Below are 16544 nucleotides of genomic sequence, written 5' to 3'. Positions count from 1 at the left end.
GAAAACAAGTAACAGCAGCAAGAAAATCAAACACAACAAAACCAGAGATATTTATAAATAAGGGATGAGATTTCACCAGGGTTTGCACAAGTGACATAATTCTTTCTTCTTTATCAGTCCCCAACCCTGGCAGTGCTAATAAACCTAAGGACTGTCTTAAGCCTGAAGAAAACTCAAAACTAAGTAAGACATTATTACATAACAGGCTTAATACGTTAAGTGGCAATAAACCATGCACTTTGACTCACACCTCATGACTATTAAGGAAGTAACAAAAAAGTATAAACATTTTCAACAGAACACATTTGAAAGAAACCATCATTTTTACTCAAGCAATACACTTAAAGAAAGTCTACTAAACCTACTTCGGTCTCCTCTTGCTGTGTAACTGAACTGCTGGTTTCTTTTCTTCAGGACTTTTGGATAAGTCAACTCCTCCAGGCAACTCAGGTGGGAGTGGCAAGTCTGCAAGCAGATGGCGAAGTTTCTTCTCTGCTTCTTTAACTGACTTCACTGAAAGGTTCTCTCGTAAACTATTAAAAAAACCACAAATTTACTAGTATGTTGAACACAGTACGATGGTATTAAAATACATACATGAAAACCTATTAGAATTACTATTTTCTTTAGTATATTCCACGTTTGTTGATCCATGAACAATCGTAATCTCTGCTCTTAGAATTTGCAGGACTTTGATTTACGCTTTATAAACAGCTAGCAAGCAGCGCTCTGAAAGATGCACAGCTAACTGTTGAAATTCTACAAAAATTGTGAAGTCAGATTTTAAGACCTCACACTTCTGGTGAAAGCTGAAGTCGGATGATGTAGCAAGCCTTACCAGCCAGAACAACAAGCGCATGTAGGTTCCAGGCCAGAATTCTGTTGTCACGCAAGTTTTGTTTTGTTTTTTTTTTGTTTTTTTTTTTAAAGCTCAGAGCCTAGATTATCAAGAATACCTAGGGCTCTGTTGCCGCTCGATATCAGAAATGCAGAGGTGGAATCTGTATTCCAACTGACTTCCCACATGAGATAAGATTATCCCAATCCAATGCAATATAATGTTGCTCTGCAAAGATAACTAGCTGCATGGTTGCAAAAACTGCAGGTTATTATGAGGCAATCCACACCACGTCATTCACAGATTCCAACAATCTCTCATATTCACAGAAACACTTCAGATTCAATACTTCTAGGGATCGACATGCAAATAAAGTGAAAAAAAAATCAGGTGAAAAATTGATTCAATTGTCTTCTGCCATGGTTACTGATGCCTTTGGCTGTCAGTATCTGTTGGCTAACTAAGACTGGTTATAAAAAACGGTCAGTCTCTGCCCCAATAATCTCCCAAATATATGTACAGCAATGTATTTCCATAACAATTATTGCAAACAATAATTCCAGAGATACTCTTCCTATTCTAATGGGGAAATTCTGCAAATATCATACTTCATGCAGAATGTTTTTAAAGCATGTAGTTCCACTTTACCAGAAGTTCCTTTAGTTTACCTAGCTTTTCGCAGTATCCTATATCCAACAATTTAAAATCATTACTATCTCTGAACTATATACAACCATGTAACTGTTCCTCCAGCATAGGACTCTCACAGTACTCTCTTTAAACTCCAAACTTTGTCAATGCATGGAGAAAACTCTCTGTCGTAACTCTGGGAGAGTATTTTCCAAGACTGCTGCATTTGCCAAGTCACACTATTCTACTGGCATCCTCCTCCTCTGGGAACCTTTATGGAGCTTTTTCTGCAACTTCACATCTACTTCGGAAAAACTTTCTGTATCTCATCACGAAGAATGCACACATTCTTTCTTACATTTAATGCAATTAGCAATCTATAGATATTTAAGTAAAGCATTCCAGTGTCTGGCTTGTGTCTATGCTTCAGCATGAAAATACAACACGTGAACGTCTTCTAACATTTCTCAAGCTGCCACTGCCTGAATTCAAAGAGGAACTTCAAGGAAGCATATACTGTCCTCATCACAGATAAAATGGTTGATGCGCTTTAAAAACGCAAACCACCTTTGAACACAGCAAGTATTCATCAGGGTAAAGAAAAATTCTTAATTTTGAAGTTCAAATACCTGCATTGGTCTAGCAATTCTGCACCCAAGCTTTCAGTGTTAGTGAGAGTACAACATACAGGAGGTTCTGATGCAGGTTTCAAAACAAGTACATGAAAACAGAAGCAGCCAAGAAAAGCCTTTTTCCAAGTCTGTTAAATCACACCCTGTTGACCACCAAAACAGTTTCCCCTTTCAGCTAACCTATGCAGTGGTTTTGCAACACTGCTGCTCCTATAGGCAGTTTATTTGTGGGTTTATCAGATTCCTACTGAACTTCACAGCTGACAGTACATTAGGAGCCAGCCAGTTCTACAGAGCATCAAGCTTTCTTTGTTGGCACAATTTCCCCATAGTAACTGTGAGTCCAAGGTAAACACCGTTGCTGCCCCCCTCCCCACCAAAAACAGATCATTCTTCTTTGATGACTTACGGTTTGTTGTAACTTACAATCATAACCATTCTGATCCCAAGCCTAGAACATCATACAGGCAAAACAAAGCAAAGCATTAATGATATTCTGTACTCTTGCCATTAATCTTTCAAATGCAGCTGTTCACTATCATTAAGCTTCCCTGCGTCCTCCTTTTTTTTTTTTTTTTTTGCAAAGGAAAATGAGCCTGAATTCCGATATACCTACTATTAAACTGCACAAATAAACTATATAAGCTTATATGTGTAGTTTAACAGTAGTTAAAACAGTTCTTAGATTTTAAAAAAAAATACTAAATAGTTACAAGAAAGTAGTCATCTTTAAGAAATCTCATTTCACACTACCACAGCTAACACTGCAAAGCCAGCCATCAACTATAGTCCCTATATGACCACCTAGCTTTTAGTTAAAACAATGAATCTTGCTTTCAAACAACAGCGTCAGAAATCCCATTTATCTATAGAGGATGGCTTTGTAATAAATGCATCTGTACATCCACCACAGAGATGTAATTCTGAACAACTGGAATGACGTTTGCTAGAGAGCTGAAAGGCAAGAAACAATTTCTCATTTGTTACTAAAAAAAGGTCTAATACCTTGTTAGGTTGTGTTTATTCATCAAACCCTGGGCATCCTAATGTTTAACTCTCTGCATTAAGCTGCTGGTAAATACAAAGAGAAGCATTTACACCTCTGCTTAAAACTTTTACTAATCAGATACTAGATGCTTTTCAAAGAGCAGGAGACAAGAAACTAGTTTAACAGATAGGAAATATGAAATAAAGTATTTCATAATGTTTTGAGTTGCTCTTTTACAGCCTGAGTTTTTACACAGCTATATCACACTATCAGTTATTACTTCAGTGCTGAGAAATTGTTTTATATGTTGTAAGATGATGATCTCTCATATATATGGGAGACGTAACACAATGAGTAATACCAAAAGCAATTTTTCTATTTCTATTTTTCTAATTTTTCAATACCAAAACCAAAAGACAAAACAGCTCAATTGTGTAACTTTCCAATAAAAATAATAGCAAACATTCTCCATGAGGGCTATGAAGAGCCTTAATGCAATCTAAACTCAGGCGACACTTGGAATACAGATATGAATTTCTTCACTACAGACAGATTTTTAGGCTTCCAAAGTGAACATGATCAACAAGCCATGAACCTCACTTCCATCACATATACACACAAAACAATACTGATCTCTGAAGTAAGTTACACTAAAACAGTGCACAGCTATAAAAACAATTGCCATTCAAAGGGAAGAGAATCTTTGCCTCAAATCTCAGCTAATTAGAGAAAGTTTTTTCAGACACAGCTATTGAATTCATCTTTTTTCTCACAAGCATGTACATTTGCACTTAACTTGAAATCTTGAATTTTGTGCGTGCATTATTCACGAAACCATCACGTACCTAAAATTTTATCAACTCTTCAGTCTTTTATTGAAAGATTCCTCCTAGAGTAAATCCTTATTTTCCCAACATTTTTTTCAGTACGTTATTTTCATTTTAGCATAACATTCCTTCAATTCACTAATAAGGACCATCTTAAACAACTAAAGAGCAAGAATAATCTACCTAATGCAACAGTCTGATCCAACAAATAGGATTACACGTATCTGTTCTTTAAAGAAAAATGCCCCAAACAACAAACCAACCCCCAGAACAAACCTGTGTCCCAACTCACCTATCTGTATCTTTATCTTCAGGCAGCGTGGGAGGCAAAGGCAAGGGTGGCAGTGTGGAGGTTGGTAGTGCAACATTTCGATCCTTCTCCTTCGTTGCTACACTTGGTGTACTTGGTTTGCTTTTCTCTTTTACAGTGGCCGGTTGCTGTTTTACAACAGTTAATTTAGTCTCTTTTACTGCTGTAGCTTTCTGCTTAGTAACTTTCTCTGCAATTAAATTATTTTCCCCTTTTGTTTCTGGAAGAGAGACTTTCACTTTCGCCTTATCATTTTTCAAATTTGCACCGCTTGTAGGAGAAGGTGTCTGCTCAATTTTTATTTTCTTCAGGTCCTTTACATTGTTCACTTGAGGCGCACTTACAGCAGTGTCAGTGTTTCCCTTGGTAGGTGTAGAAGTGTTTGAAGCTTTTGCACTGGCTTTGGCTGCCTCCGCAGCTCTTGCTTTTTTGTTTTTGTTCAACTCAGCAGCAAGGCTGCTCTTCAGAGTCAGTGTACTCGGAGAAATACTTGAATGACGACTTCTGGATCTAGACAACCTGTGTCTGCTACGAGACCTTGAGTGCCTTGATGAATACGGACTTCTGCTTCGAGATTTTGCTGATCTCCTGATTCAAAAGAGTAAAGATTTAGCCAGTTAAAATTGGTCTAGTTTCTTTCTCAGCGTATCTGCCTTTTTGATAAACGTTTATTTGGTAGCCACTATCGCCATGCGTATCGAATGAACAAAAGTCTATGAAATTGGGAAGACTACGCAATAAAAAAAACCTAACAGAGTTAATAAATTAAGATTCTACATCTGGACAGGTTTGTTAGAAAACGTTAAAGCTTTCTTAGATGTGAAAGTTTCTCCCATCAAAGAACTGAAAAATACAAGTATACCTCATGGGAGAGAAGCGTTCCTCTTTCCTCACTACACGTTAGAAATATTTTTCTGCTTTAAAGAATATCTGATGCTAAGCAACTTACATAACCTCCTTTAACATACGCAACATTGATCCGTTAAAATTTAAGCTGACTACACAACCAGAACCAGCAACAAAATGAAAGTGTTCCAATGTGATAAAAAATATAAATACAATACTGAAGCAGTAATTGTAGAAACTTCTAAAGTTTTACTTTAAAATTGTCAATAAATTTACCTGAGGTATAATACTGAATTTTAAAAGATGCAATGTAACAGAGCAATAAACCTTAGCTTTCGTTTTTCAAAATTTAACTGTACTCTTTTTCCATCCAAAGAGTTCCCTGCACTTATTTTTTTATATCTATTAATAAGCAAACATAACCCACAAGTAGCATTATGCTACATTGGAATTAGAAGACTGACTAATAGAAAGGAAGAAAAAATTGCATCTAAGCTGTCTACAAAAACATAGTGGGAAAACAGTCTAGAACAAGGGGAGAGAGGAGAGAATCTTAACGGCTACAAAAGCAAACTTTAACTGCTTAAAAGTATCATTAATATGAATTAATTTTTATTCAATTTTTCAGAGGGATATCCTAATTTGCTGAGTAGTTTTGATCTCGTTCTTTATTAATGGCAAGTGAGAAGAAGAAACTATAATTGAGATGAAGGGCAGGAAAAAACCCAACTATCTAAGGAGAACAAATAGCCTAATCCACTGCTATCACGCATAACTGTATGAAATAATGATTTGTTTACATCCATATTGCCATATTAAAAATAGCAAGAATATTTAGTAGATTTAAGTATCATCTTGATTCAAGTTTGGTGAAAATCTCTTTTCTTGAGGAAAAAAAAAAAAAATACTATTTTTCTTCTTTTGTCATTTGCAGGGGGAAAAAAAAAGTGACCTCAGGACAAAATAAAGTCAATCCATTAGCTGGACAAAAAAAAAAGAAAAAAGGCCCCAAGCAATTGGGAAAATAAGACTTTCCCAAGATATAGGAACTTCAGAGTTCACAAGATAGCAGCAATGTATGAAAACTGCCAAAAATTTAAAGAAAAAAAAACCACCTATAATCACCACAGTCAGGACTATCCACTATTATCTCACACTAAATGTTAGCAAAAATTGAATTACTAAAATTCTAACCATCAACATAAGAAATTACATTTCAGTTCTTTGACTGAATAAATATCTGTTGATACAGTATAAAAAAAATGTTTCTACTTTGTGTGTAGTATTTGCCAATTTCCAAGTTTATACAGTTTTCCTACATTATATAAAAGAATTTTTTAGAATAAGATAAAAAGTTAAATCAAGATTATGTAAGGAGTGATTCAAAACAGAGAATAGGTACGCATACCATACACTATACCATAAGTTTCTAAATACTATAAATAAAACTGAAATTGATCCAAATAGCTATAGAGACACTTATAAGAAAACAAACAAACAAAAACTCACACCAGGATAAATATTGGCAACTCCATGCCAGGAAGCAGGTTTTAATTGAATTTTCTGGCACAGCAGGATAATAAAGTAAGAAGATTTAAAAAAAAAAAAAAAGTTTCACAATTCTGTTTTTTTATTATTATTATTTTTTAGTTTTCAACCAAAATAAAAAGTTTTAGTTCAAAATAAAAAAAGAAGATAATAAAGGGCTTGGTACAAGTTTTAGTGAAAGAATGGACTAAATAGCATTTAGATTCTGGACAACTGGATGTTTTGCTTTTGTTTTTAACACTAAACATTTAGTCAGTATTTAGGCCTTGTTAAGCAAATCACATCTCTGTAGAGACGTATTCATATCCTTGTCCGTCAAAAGCAGAATAAAAACATAATATTGACCAGAAAAATTCCCTTAAAAATTCATTTCTACTCCCTTACAAAACATGCCACTGAAGTTCTTTTTCTCATTTTTATTTTGGAAATCCAAATATTAAATCCCACATTTTGGACCTTCTTTGAAAAGTTTCAGAGGCTTAGCTAAACTGCAATAACTGCAATAAAAGTTCCATAATATAGAATTACGATGGGGTAGTAGGAAGAAAATGGAGGGTTGAGATTACCCCAATAATACATACGCTAAAAATGCTAGGCCAGAGCTCTCTTTGCACTGTCATCCCACTTTGAGAGGAATTATGATCTCAAGCAGACGTTTATTGCTTACAGATCCGTACTGAGCGTATAGTTAGTGTAATTGCATTTCTCCAGCATCGAGTAAAAGCTGATAAGCCCTGTTAGTCCTAAACAGACTTCTACAAACAGCGCATCATTTGCGAGCATATCAACAACTTGTCTTTGAGAACATTTGCTTGTGCATTTTGATGTTCTGAATTAGCTATTTTAAACTGAAACAGTTAGTTGTCGAACAGAACCTCCATCTCAAGGACCTTATTGCAACGTGCCTTACCTATATTACATTTTTAAACTTAGAATATGCCCTACAGGTTTCAAAAACAGGTCCACTTCATTTATAAACACAACTTCTTTCTAAAAAGCTGCCTATTATAAATAAAACTAATCTATGTCCCTTACAGAAATAGGGGCATAATTCCACATTAACTTAAAGAAAAAAAAAATGCAGCAGCTTAAAACACTACTGTCTGCTGAAAAACTAATGTCTGATCTTAAGATTGACTATTTTATTTAAGATTTAATTTTATGTCAGCAAAAAATATGCTTCATTAGGTAACGTATGCCTGTGCTAATAAGACAGATTTTCCCTGGACATCCCAAAGACCCTTGCAAGAATCCCATGCCATGCTCCGTCCGCAAGGCTAGGTGCAGGAGAGCTCCAGAAAACACAGTAACATCTTCAACTGAACAGAGAGATGCTGAACCTTACGTAAAAGGTGGCTTTGTCAAAACGCTAGTTATTCAAGTTACAATAATAAAAAACAACGCTTTCAGCAGTCTAACAGTCTTCTACTCTTTCAAATACTTAATTTTTACTTTCTTCTACCAGCGGCAGTTCAAAAGTCAAGAAACTTCCAGGCTAAACAAAACTAGCGTACAAGCACCCTTCTATAAAAATGGCACAAAACCCACACTACTGCTGTTCATAAGCTTTCCTACAGAAGCACGTACTCATGAGTTCACATCAGAGGGGAGAAATTGTGCCCTATACATAAAGCCAGTCAAGTAACACTGTTAAGAGCTAACGCTCATTTGAAATAAAGGACGACGTCACAACAGCACAGAAATGAGCTCGCAGAACAGCCTATGTCTGCCAAGACAATGGGACACTAACCCTGAAGAAAATACTCTGAAAAAACACCCGGACAAACATCCGAAATATGCGGTACTCTCTAAATTCTCCAGCAAATTTCTATGGAATATATGTGCGTGCACACGTGTTTACATGCACACATAACACTTTACCCGACGTTTATTTGCCCCCAGATATTTTGTGTTTAGTTAGGACAACTGGTTTTTAACCTACCATAACAAAACAAAGACCATAACAAAAAAATAGTTGCTATAAACACAAAGTTCTGCTGCAAAGAGTACATAAATCAAACAAACAAACAAAAATCCCAAGTTTTTGTGGCCAAGTCTTAAGGGATTAAGGGGTACACTAAACATAAAGGGCCACATCCAAATCTCCGAAATAAAACCATTTGTAATAACTTCTGGAGATGTACATGTGAACACAGTTCTACGGAGTCACTGTTTCACATAAATGGCTTCCAATGATTCGTCCTTTGTGCATCCCAAAATTCTGCCTCATTCACCAGTACCTCTGCCACACTTAGCTGTCAACTTTTTCTATGAGCACCATGAATGAAAAGTATTCTGCACTGCTATACTATCACGCTTCACAGAGCTTTGTATATCTACATAGAACATAATCGCCAGACTTCAGGACATTTATGAAATCACCGCTGAACCATGTATGCATTTCAGTACGTGTTATATGCGGTAAAAAACCCCAGCAAACATAAGAAAACCAATTTGCCCCAAAAGCCTAAGTATCAATAGGACTAGTCTGCATTAGAACCGAGTTCTGACATAAAACCCCCTTTTTTCTTTCCTGGAGACAGCAACAAGAGAGACTAGGAATAAAACTAGAATAACTGAAAACAAACCTGAAGTAATTACATAACATTATATCTAGCCATTAAATGGAACCAGAAAAAAAAAAAGTTTAAGACTAACTACAAAACACATATGACAAGCAGATTACAGAAACTGATAAGGAAAGAAGGCACTAGCAACAAGAAATTCCTTCCAAAGTCGAAACTCATCATTTCCCCCATATTTTTAGAATAATAAAAAAAAAAAAAAAAAGCAGCAGGTAGAGATTCACTTTTCTTAATAAGGAAAAAATTTTTGTTGTTTTAGGTTGCAAAGCTTTTTCTTTATAATAATTTTTGCCTAACATCCTAGATATCATAAAAGACTACTATTCATTTCCCTATGCCTAATTTGTGCAATGTTCTTACTGTATCTAAGATATCAGTGTTATCACTTACAAGCTTCAAGAGTGTCACACAAAAAAAGTTCCTCCTCTTCTCCACGCAACGTTTTATTGCACTTCATTTGTTAAGGTATAAATCAGTAGATTCCTTAATGAATTTAACAATAAATGCATATTAACATAACATCACTTACATTCTCAAGCACAAAATGAAGGAATTCCAAAGAGTAACTGAAAACTTCAGAGCGCTATTTCTTACTATCTTTATACTGGAAAGTATAGAGGGAGGAAAAACAGTCATTACACATGGATTTCCTGGAACACAGGTCTCACTTAGCCTAAATGTTTTTTCTTGTCGCACTATTCTGCCTGCTCCTCTTTCCCATCTCCCCCATACACGCTTTTAAAAGTAAAAAAGTAAATCAGAACAGGCATGCGTTATCATTGCCTGTTTGTACACCTGAAAAACCTCTTTTCTTCTTAACTGCTTTAAGAGCAAACCAAATCCAAAGTGCTAGTAGCCAGCTATGTGCATTACCTAAGCGCAAGCCCTATTATGCTCAAAACATACCACGGCCTACAGAGTTCAGCGACGGAACTGACCTGTCCTACCTCTACGTACTTTTAGAGGAGAGAGAACACAAAGGAGTTCATCCAAATGAGACGGGAATAATAAGAAACTGATTAAAAGAGAAGGAGGGTAAAACACATGCTATAGCCTAACACTACCGTTAACTACCAGTGAACGCTGTAGTACTGTGCAAGCACTGCCATCTTCCAGTGCATGGTAAGGTCACAGCATATTTGAAAAGGCAGACCTAAATTTAATCAATTGGCTTTACCACAGATCTTCCAAGACATTTATAATCACTCAGTAACTTAAACCACCTTGACAAGACATTCTAGTTCATAATCATAGTAGAGTTTTTCCATGATGCACTAGCAGGCCGACGTACAATTCACTCCTTCAATCCACAACAGTAAGTGTTCTCTCACTTGATACCTTGTTAATTTATTGTATTTATTTTCTCTAGTCCCCAGTTCAGGGCTGTATTCTAAGCAGCTGTGCAAGAAACCACGTCATACTTGCATGAGGACTACATAACTTGTTTTACTGATTCAAACCATAAATCTTTAAAAGGTTCTCCAATACACATACTGTAGGAACACTGAAAAATTCTGAACGTTAATTTTCTCTCATAAATCTATTTTATAACCTGTATTCTCAACTGAGAACTCTGCCTACAAAACGATCAGCCAGCAAGAATGGAAGTCAGCTCATTCTGTGCTCTAAACGCATTTAAAATTTCTTTTTTTAAATGAATTGCCTTCCCACAATAAGAAAAGAAAAAGGGAAGAGGAAAGGGAAAGGCACGTCACAGTGGTTGGGCAAAAGGCAAAGTTCACTACCAACTAGCAAAACAAATCTCACTAAATTCAGAATACGTAATAGAGTGAAAGCTTCAATATGCACTGGGTTCTTTTCTCAACAGTGAAAACATGTTTTCACATTTAAAATTTTGCAAAACGCAGTTTTACTAAACAAGAATAAGGAGCTTTCTATGGAAAGTCTCTTTTCATCAAACAGAAGGGAAAAAAGCCTGAAAAATCTCCTCTCCTGCTTTAAACCCAGAAGCAGAATCACCAGCCTCATTACTAGTTTGGTACCAGTATACGAAGCCATGGCTTCTCCCACAAAGTCGGCATTTACTAGTTGAACACATATTTTACCATTTTCCCTACGCTTGCTTTGGTTTCGCACACAAGTAACATGTATTTCACAGAGCCACACCGCCATGGGCCAACTACAACTACAGAACGACACGGCTCTATAGCACCAATAAGAAAAGAAATCTCATATTTTTCCTAGAAACAACATCCACGCATGCAGTAGTACTATGCTAGCAGTGCTCCACCTACTTACTTTTATCCAGCCATATGGGTAGGTGTATCCACATTTAGAAAAATGTGATTGCTCGTGCATGCAGCTAACTGAATTAAATGTGTGATCACAGAGTATATGACCTGACTGAATTTATGGGAACAAACTCTCTTTTCCTCCACTTTCATCCTAAGCTAGGTTCCGAAGCGAGACCGCGCCTGCTTGTTTTGTCAGTCATGCTGAGATAGACATCTATATCTCTCTATATTTACATACACATGTGTGTGTGAGCACATGCATATGCATCTCATATATATTTTAAGTGTCGTGAGCTTTTTAAAAATCCAGTCAGTTCATGGGTAGAGAAATAAATACCTCATACTTTCGGTATTATGGAAGAATTTCCATTTTGAAAATGCACATTGGCTACTTTAGAACAATTGTGTTACTACTCACAAGAAAATACAAGTCATATTGTTCATTACAGACAGTACAGTCAGTTCCCATTCAAAAAAGCAGTATTTAAACCAATTCTTACAACAAAGGACTACAACTTCACCAGCAGCCAGTGGAAAAGCTTTGTCCAATGAGTGGAAATAGCTCAAACAATCAGTTTTCATAAAAAAAAAAATAGATGGCTACTGCTATCATAAAGGCAAAGGCATGTAGTTTTACTATTCAAAGATACTTTTCTGGGCACAAAACACATCTAGTGCCTTTGCTTCTGCTCAGAACTTATCGCCAGGCAATACGGCTGAAGGACACTAGTCAGAGGCCCTACAGCGACTCAAAACTCTAACTCGCATCAGTTTCACTCTGCTACAGCTGCTGCAGAAAACCAGACACTCAAATGAGTGAAGCTGACTTCACTTATTTCTCTTCTGTTTACTAGAAGTTTCTCACTGAGCAGCCCAGAGACCTAGATGAAAGAAGATCAGGATTCTAGATAAATGGATTTTCCAAGCTCGCTAGAACCACTTCATTCTCATGTTCTACAAACCAAAATAACTAGATAATTAATATGTAATTCCTGGAGATTCATATATAACATACAGAATGAAAACAGCAGACAGACTTGCAGTCAGTGAACAGCTAGTAACACACAAAGTTCTTACTGTCTTCACGCCATTATACCTGGATACAAGCCCAGAGTTAAGTCTTTAAATCATCCAGATCAAGAAGACAGGTGCTGTGAGAAGCTGTCGCTCTCATGAAACCATTATATTCTATCAACTCTAAGGCTGCTACACTATTACCTAAACTGCACAGCAAAAATTTGCAGGGTTAGCGGTACAATACCACTGAGTCAAGTAACAAGTGAACAATTACAACACAATTTGGAATAACCAAAACAATTATACAATAATCTTCCATTTTTAAGTTATTTCCCTCCAAATACCACAAAAAACTATTAACGTATAATAGCCGTATGGGACCAAAAAGCAAAACAAAACAAACTCGCACACAATAGGCAGACATTAAGAAAAAATAAAGTTTGCCTTCACACTTCTGATTTCTTTCATTAGTTAATCTGCATTAACTAATGAAACTGCATTAACTAATGAAATAATTTATCTATATCCAGTAAGCAAATTACTGCATGCAAATTAAACTTTAACTGGAGGAAGGAAGGAGTGAAGTCACAAAGCTAACTCTTGGAAACACATCTGCAACTCAAGAAAGGTTTAGACACTTATGACAAAGAGAATAATAATAAAAAAAAAAAGCTTCAAATCAGAGCCCCACTACTGACAGGAAAAAAAACACTTCCTGCACTTTGTTCTGTAGCTGTCCACTACAAAATCCCCTGCACCTTCTACTACAGCACTATTAGCCACTGTTCAAGGCAGGATCCCAGAACAACTGGACCATCAGTCTGACTAACATGGCTATTCTTGAGTGCAAACTTCACACGCCACAGTTTGGCTCGTCGTCGTTATCATACCTATTCCAAGACAAAAGGATCTAATGAAAACATCCTGGAAATCAGACTATTTTGTCAGAATATTCCCGTAACATTCCTGCTATTCTGCTATTCAAATCATCTTGAAAAAAGGATCCTTGGCTACTTGTAACAGGCTCTCATGGAACAGCAACAAAAAACCGCTCTTTTTCGGGGCACTCACAGTATTTTCTGCTTGAAACACCTTATTGTTTACAAAATTATTCCATACAAGCGTACCTCAAAACAATCACGGTCTTTTGCAAAGGCACCTTTGTTCTATCCCTCTGAACAAAGTAGGACGCAGTTTTGATACTTCTCTCTTTCAACAGCGTTTGATGCACACCCAGAACAGCAGACCTTACTGACCGTCAGTGAAACACAGAAACAGCTTCAGCATTCTCACTGGATACGCTGCGTGACACCCCAAATGGTAACTGATACAAAATTAGAAACACCAGACAACAGCTCTCATACAATCTACCAGGTAATACCTTTTAAACAAATTCTTGCCAGGGGAATGACAAAGCACCTTATACATTTCAAATCTAAGTTCACTTTAAGTTTACAAGTAAGCCTGTAAACAACATGGCAACAGTAAGATTCCAATAGGGGAAATAAAAGTCTCCCGTCAAGAACACATATTGACCAAAAGCAGTAAAATCACTGAGAATTTAAAGTTTAAAATAAAGTGCTTTAATTCTGCACCACTGTTTGTGTCTGATTATAGAGACAGAGTCCACGTTATTTGTTTTCTCTCTATACAACCTAAACAAGTCACAGCAATGCTGAACTTTACATTCTGAGTTCCCATTAACAGTAATAAAACTCTTTGCAAGGGCACGTCAAATACAACATGGACACAGTATATGTTATAGTAGTCTTTACCGAGAAAAGAGATTGTTATGTTTTTATAGGTAGCGTAAAGCACAAAGGCAATTTAACAAAACTTGACATTAGCTCCTTTTCCTGGCGAAACAAAGTCTAAACCTGTCTATAGACCTCTGAAGAACAAGAAACACTAGTAACGTGAATTGCTTCTCAGTTTGGTTCCTCTTTAGATTGGAGGGGATTAAACCAAGCACAAAAGTATTCAGCACGCATCCTTTTCCACAGTATATGTAAGAACGTACCTGGGAATCTCCACATTTTATAAAGAAAAATTAAAAAAAACAACACCGGTCCTTCAAAAACCTTGCCCTCCTAGAGTCGCTTTCCATTCAAGGCAGCGGTCTCATCTGAAAACGTTCTCTTATTGTTTAATGCTTTTAAAAGCATTTTCTTCAAGCTACATAGTCTCTAAGAGATAGAAATAGCTGCAGAAGAGCCTTGTGTCTCCCCTTCTCTCCAGGCAGGACAGGAAGACCTTTGTATGTGTCCCGGCCCCTTCCCCCGCCCAAGCTCTCTGGCAGCGAGAGGGCAAGAGGGAGGGCTTTTGTTGCTCCCTGCAAGTCTCTCCTCTGGCCCGGCCTGGGGCTCCCCCCTCCCCTCCTCTCCCCGCCGAGCCCCCCGCCCGCTCCCGCGCCCCGCACTCACCGGATGACAGGGCTGTAGGGGCTCCGCGACCGGCGCCAGCTGCTGTAGGGGCTGGGCGACACATCCCCGCCGCGCTCATAGGAGCTGTGCCGGCTGTAGCTGGGGGAGCGGCGGCGGCTGTAGGGGCTGAGAGGCGAGCGGCCGCCCACGGGGCTGAGCGACTTGCGGCTCCGCTGGCTCTGCGAGGAGCGGTGCAGCGGCGGGCTGTCGTCCCGGCCGGGGCTGGGCGAGGAGCGCTGCCGCCGGTAGGCCTTGGGCTCGGGCTTGTCGTCTCGGTAGGCCTTCGGCGGGTCCTTGTAGGCCGAGGGCGGCTCCTTGGCCGCTTTAGTCCGGCTCCGGTGCGCTTTGCTCTCCCGCTCTTTCCTGCCGCTGCCGGGGGAGGCGAGGGAGCCTTTCCTGCGGCCGTCGCTGCCGCCGCCGCCGCTACTGCTGCTCTTGAGTCCCTCCCGGTCCTGGCCCCCGGTGTGGTTGTGGCGGCTGCGGGACTTGGAGGAGGACGAGGAGGCCTCGGCTGCGCCGCGGCCCGCCGCCCCCTCCTGCTGCGGCTTCTCCTCCCCGCGCCGGCGGTGCTCGCGGTGCCGCTCCTTGGAGCGGCCGCTGCTGCCGCGGTGCTCCCGGCGGGAGCGGCTGCTCCTCTCCGACTCGCCCCGCTGGCGCTGGCTCCCGCCGCCGCCACCGCCGCCCGAGGAGGAGGCCGGGCTCCCCCCGCCGCTGCCCGCGCCGCCGGTGCCGGCCGCGCCGCTGCCCACCAGCCCTTCGGACTGGGAGCTCACGTCGTCGTACTCCTCCACCAGGGTGCTCAGCCCCCCGCTACCGCGCCGCTTCTCCGCCTCCTGGGTCCCGCCGCCGCCGCCCCCGCGGCCCCGCCGCCGCTTGTGCCGGGAGCCCGAGCGCCGCTTGCCCCGCGGCCGCTTCCGCTGCTCCCCCCCGTCCCCGCAGCAGGAGGAGGCGCCGGTGGCCGCCAGGAAGAGCAGGGACTGCGGCGGCAGCGGCGGCTGCAGGAGCGGGGGCTGCAGGAGGGGCGGCTGCAGGAGCGGGAAGAGCAGCGGGTGAGGGGCCGGCGGCGGGGGGGGAGGCTGCGGCTGGGCCGCGAAGCGCTTCCGTCTCCGGTGATGCAGCCGCTTCTTGTCGGCCGCCGCCTCCACCGCCGAGCTGCTGCTGCTCCCGCCGCCGCCGCTCGCCCAGCCCCGGCTTCCCCCGCTCCCGCCAGCCGCCGCGTCCGAGGTGCTCGGCATCGAGATCACTCAAGGCCGAGGACGAGGACGCGGCCTAGGGAATCCGCCGCCGCCGCCGCCGCCTCCTTCAGGGCGATGCCGGCGCCATGGAGACACGGCGCGGCGCAGACACACCGGGCCCCCGCCGGCCGCGGGGTCTCTCTCGCTCGCTCCCCTCGCTCGCTCCGCCGGGGCCCGGCCCGGCCCGCCTCGCAGCCCGCCCGCCCGCCCGGCGCCGCCTCACATGGGGCCGCGCCGCCTCATAAGGAGGTCGCGCTCGGGCCGGGGCGGCGGGCGGGGACCGGCCGGGGACGCGGCGGCGGCGGCGGCGCGGCGCCGAGGGGGCCGGACGGCGGGAGCTTGGCGTGGCCTCCCGCAATACGGAAGTGTCTGCTGGCGGCGGCCTGCTCACTCCATGCCGGGCCGCGGCT

General features: G+C 40.9%; 1 protein-coding gene across 6 annotated transcripts in view; it reads right to left on the bottom strand.

Moving 5' to 3' along the window:
• CDK13 (cyclin dependent kinase 13) overlaps positions 1-16287 on the bottom strand; it is a 54092-nt gene extending 37805 nt beyond the window's left edge. For 4 of the 6 annotated variants that reach the window (XM_068935963.1, XM_068935966.1, XM_068935967.1 and 1 more), the window contains exons 1-3: positions 14900-16287; positions 4208-4813; positions 366-533 (exon numbers count right to left, since the gene is read on the bottom strand). In XM_068935963.1, the coding sequence (XP_068792064.1) occupies positions 366-533; positions 4208-4813; positions 14900-16134 (2009 nt within the window). In that variant the 5' untranslated portion in view covers positions 16135-16287. The remainder of the gene's footprint in view (positions 1-365; positions 534-4207; positions 4814-14899) is intronic. The other 2 variants (XM_068935965.1, XM_068935969.1) reach the window with 1 other exon arrangement.
• Between the last annotated feature and the right edge of the window lie 257 nt (positions 16288-16544).

This window comes from Struthio camelus, chromosome 2 (assembly GCF_040807025.1).
Source record: "Struthio camelus isolate bStrCam1 chromosome 2, bStrCam1.hap1, whole genome shotgun sequence".
NCBI lineage: Eukaryota > Metazoa > Chordata > Aves > Struthioniformes > Struthionidae > Struthio > Struthio camelus.
This window is presented reverse-complemented; position numbering and strand designations above follow the sequence as displayed.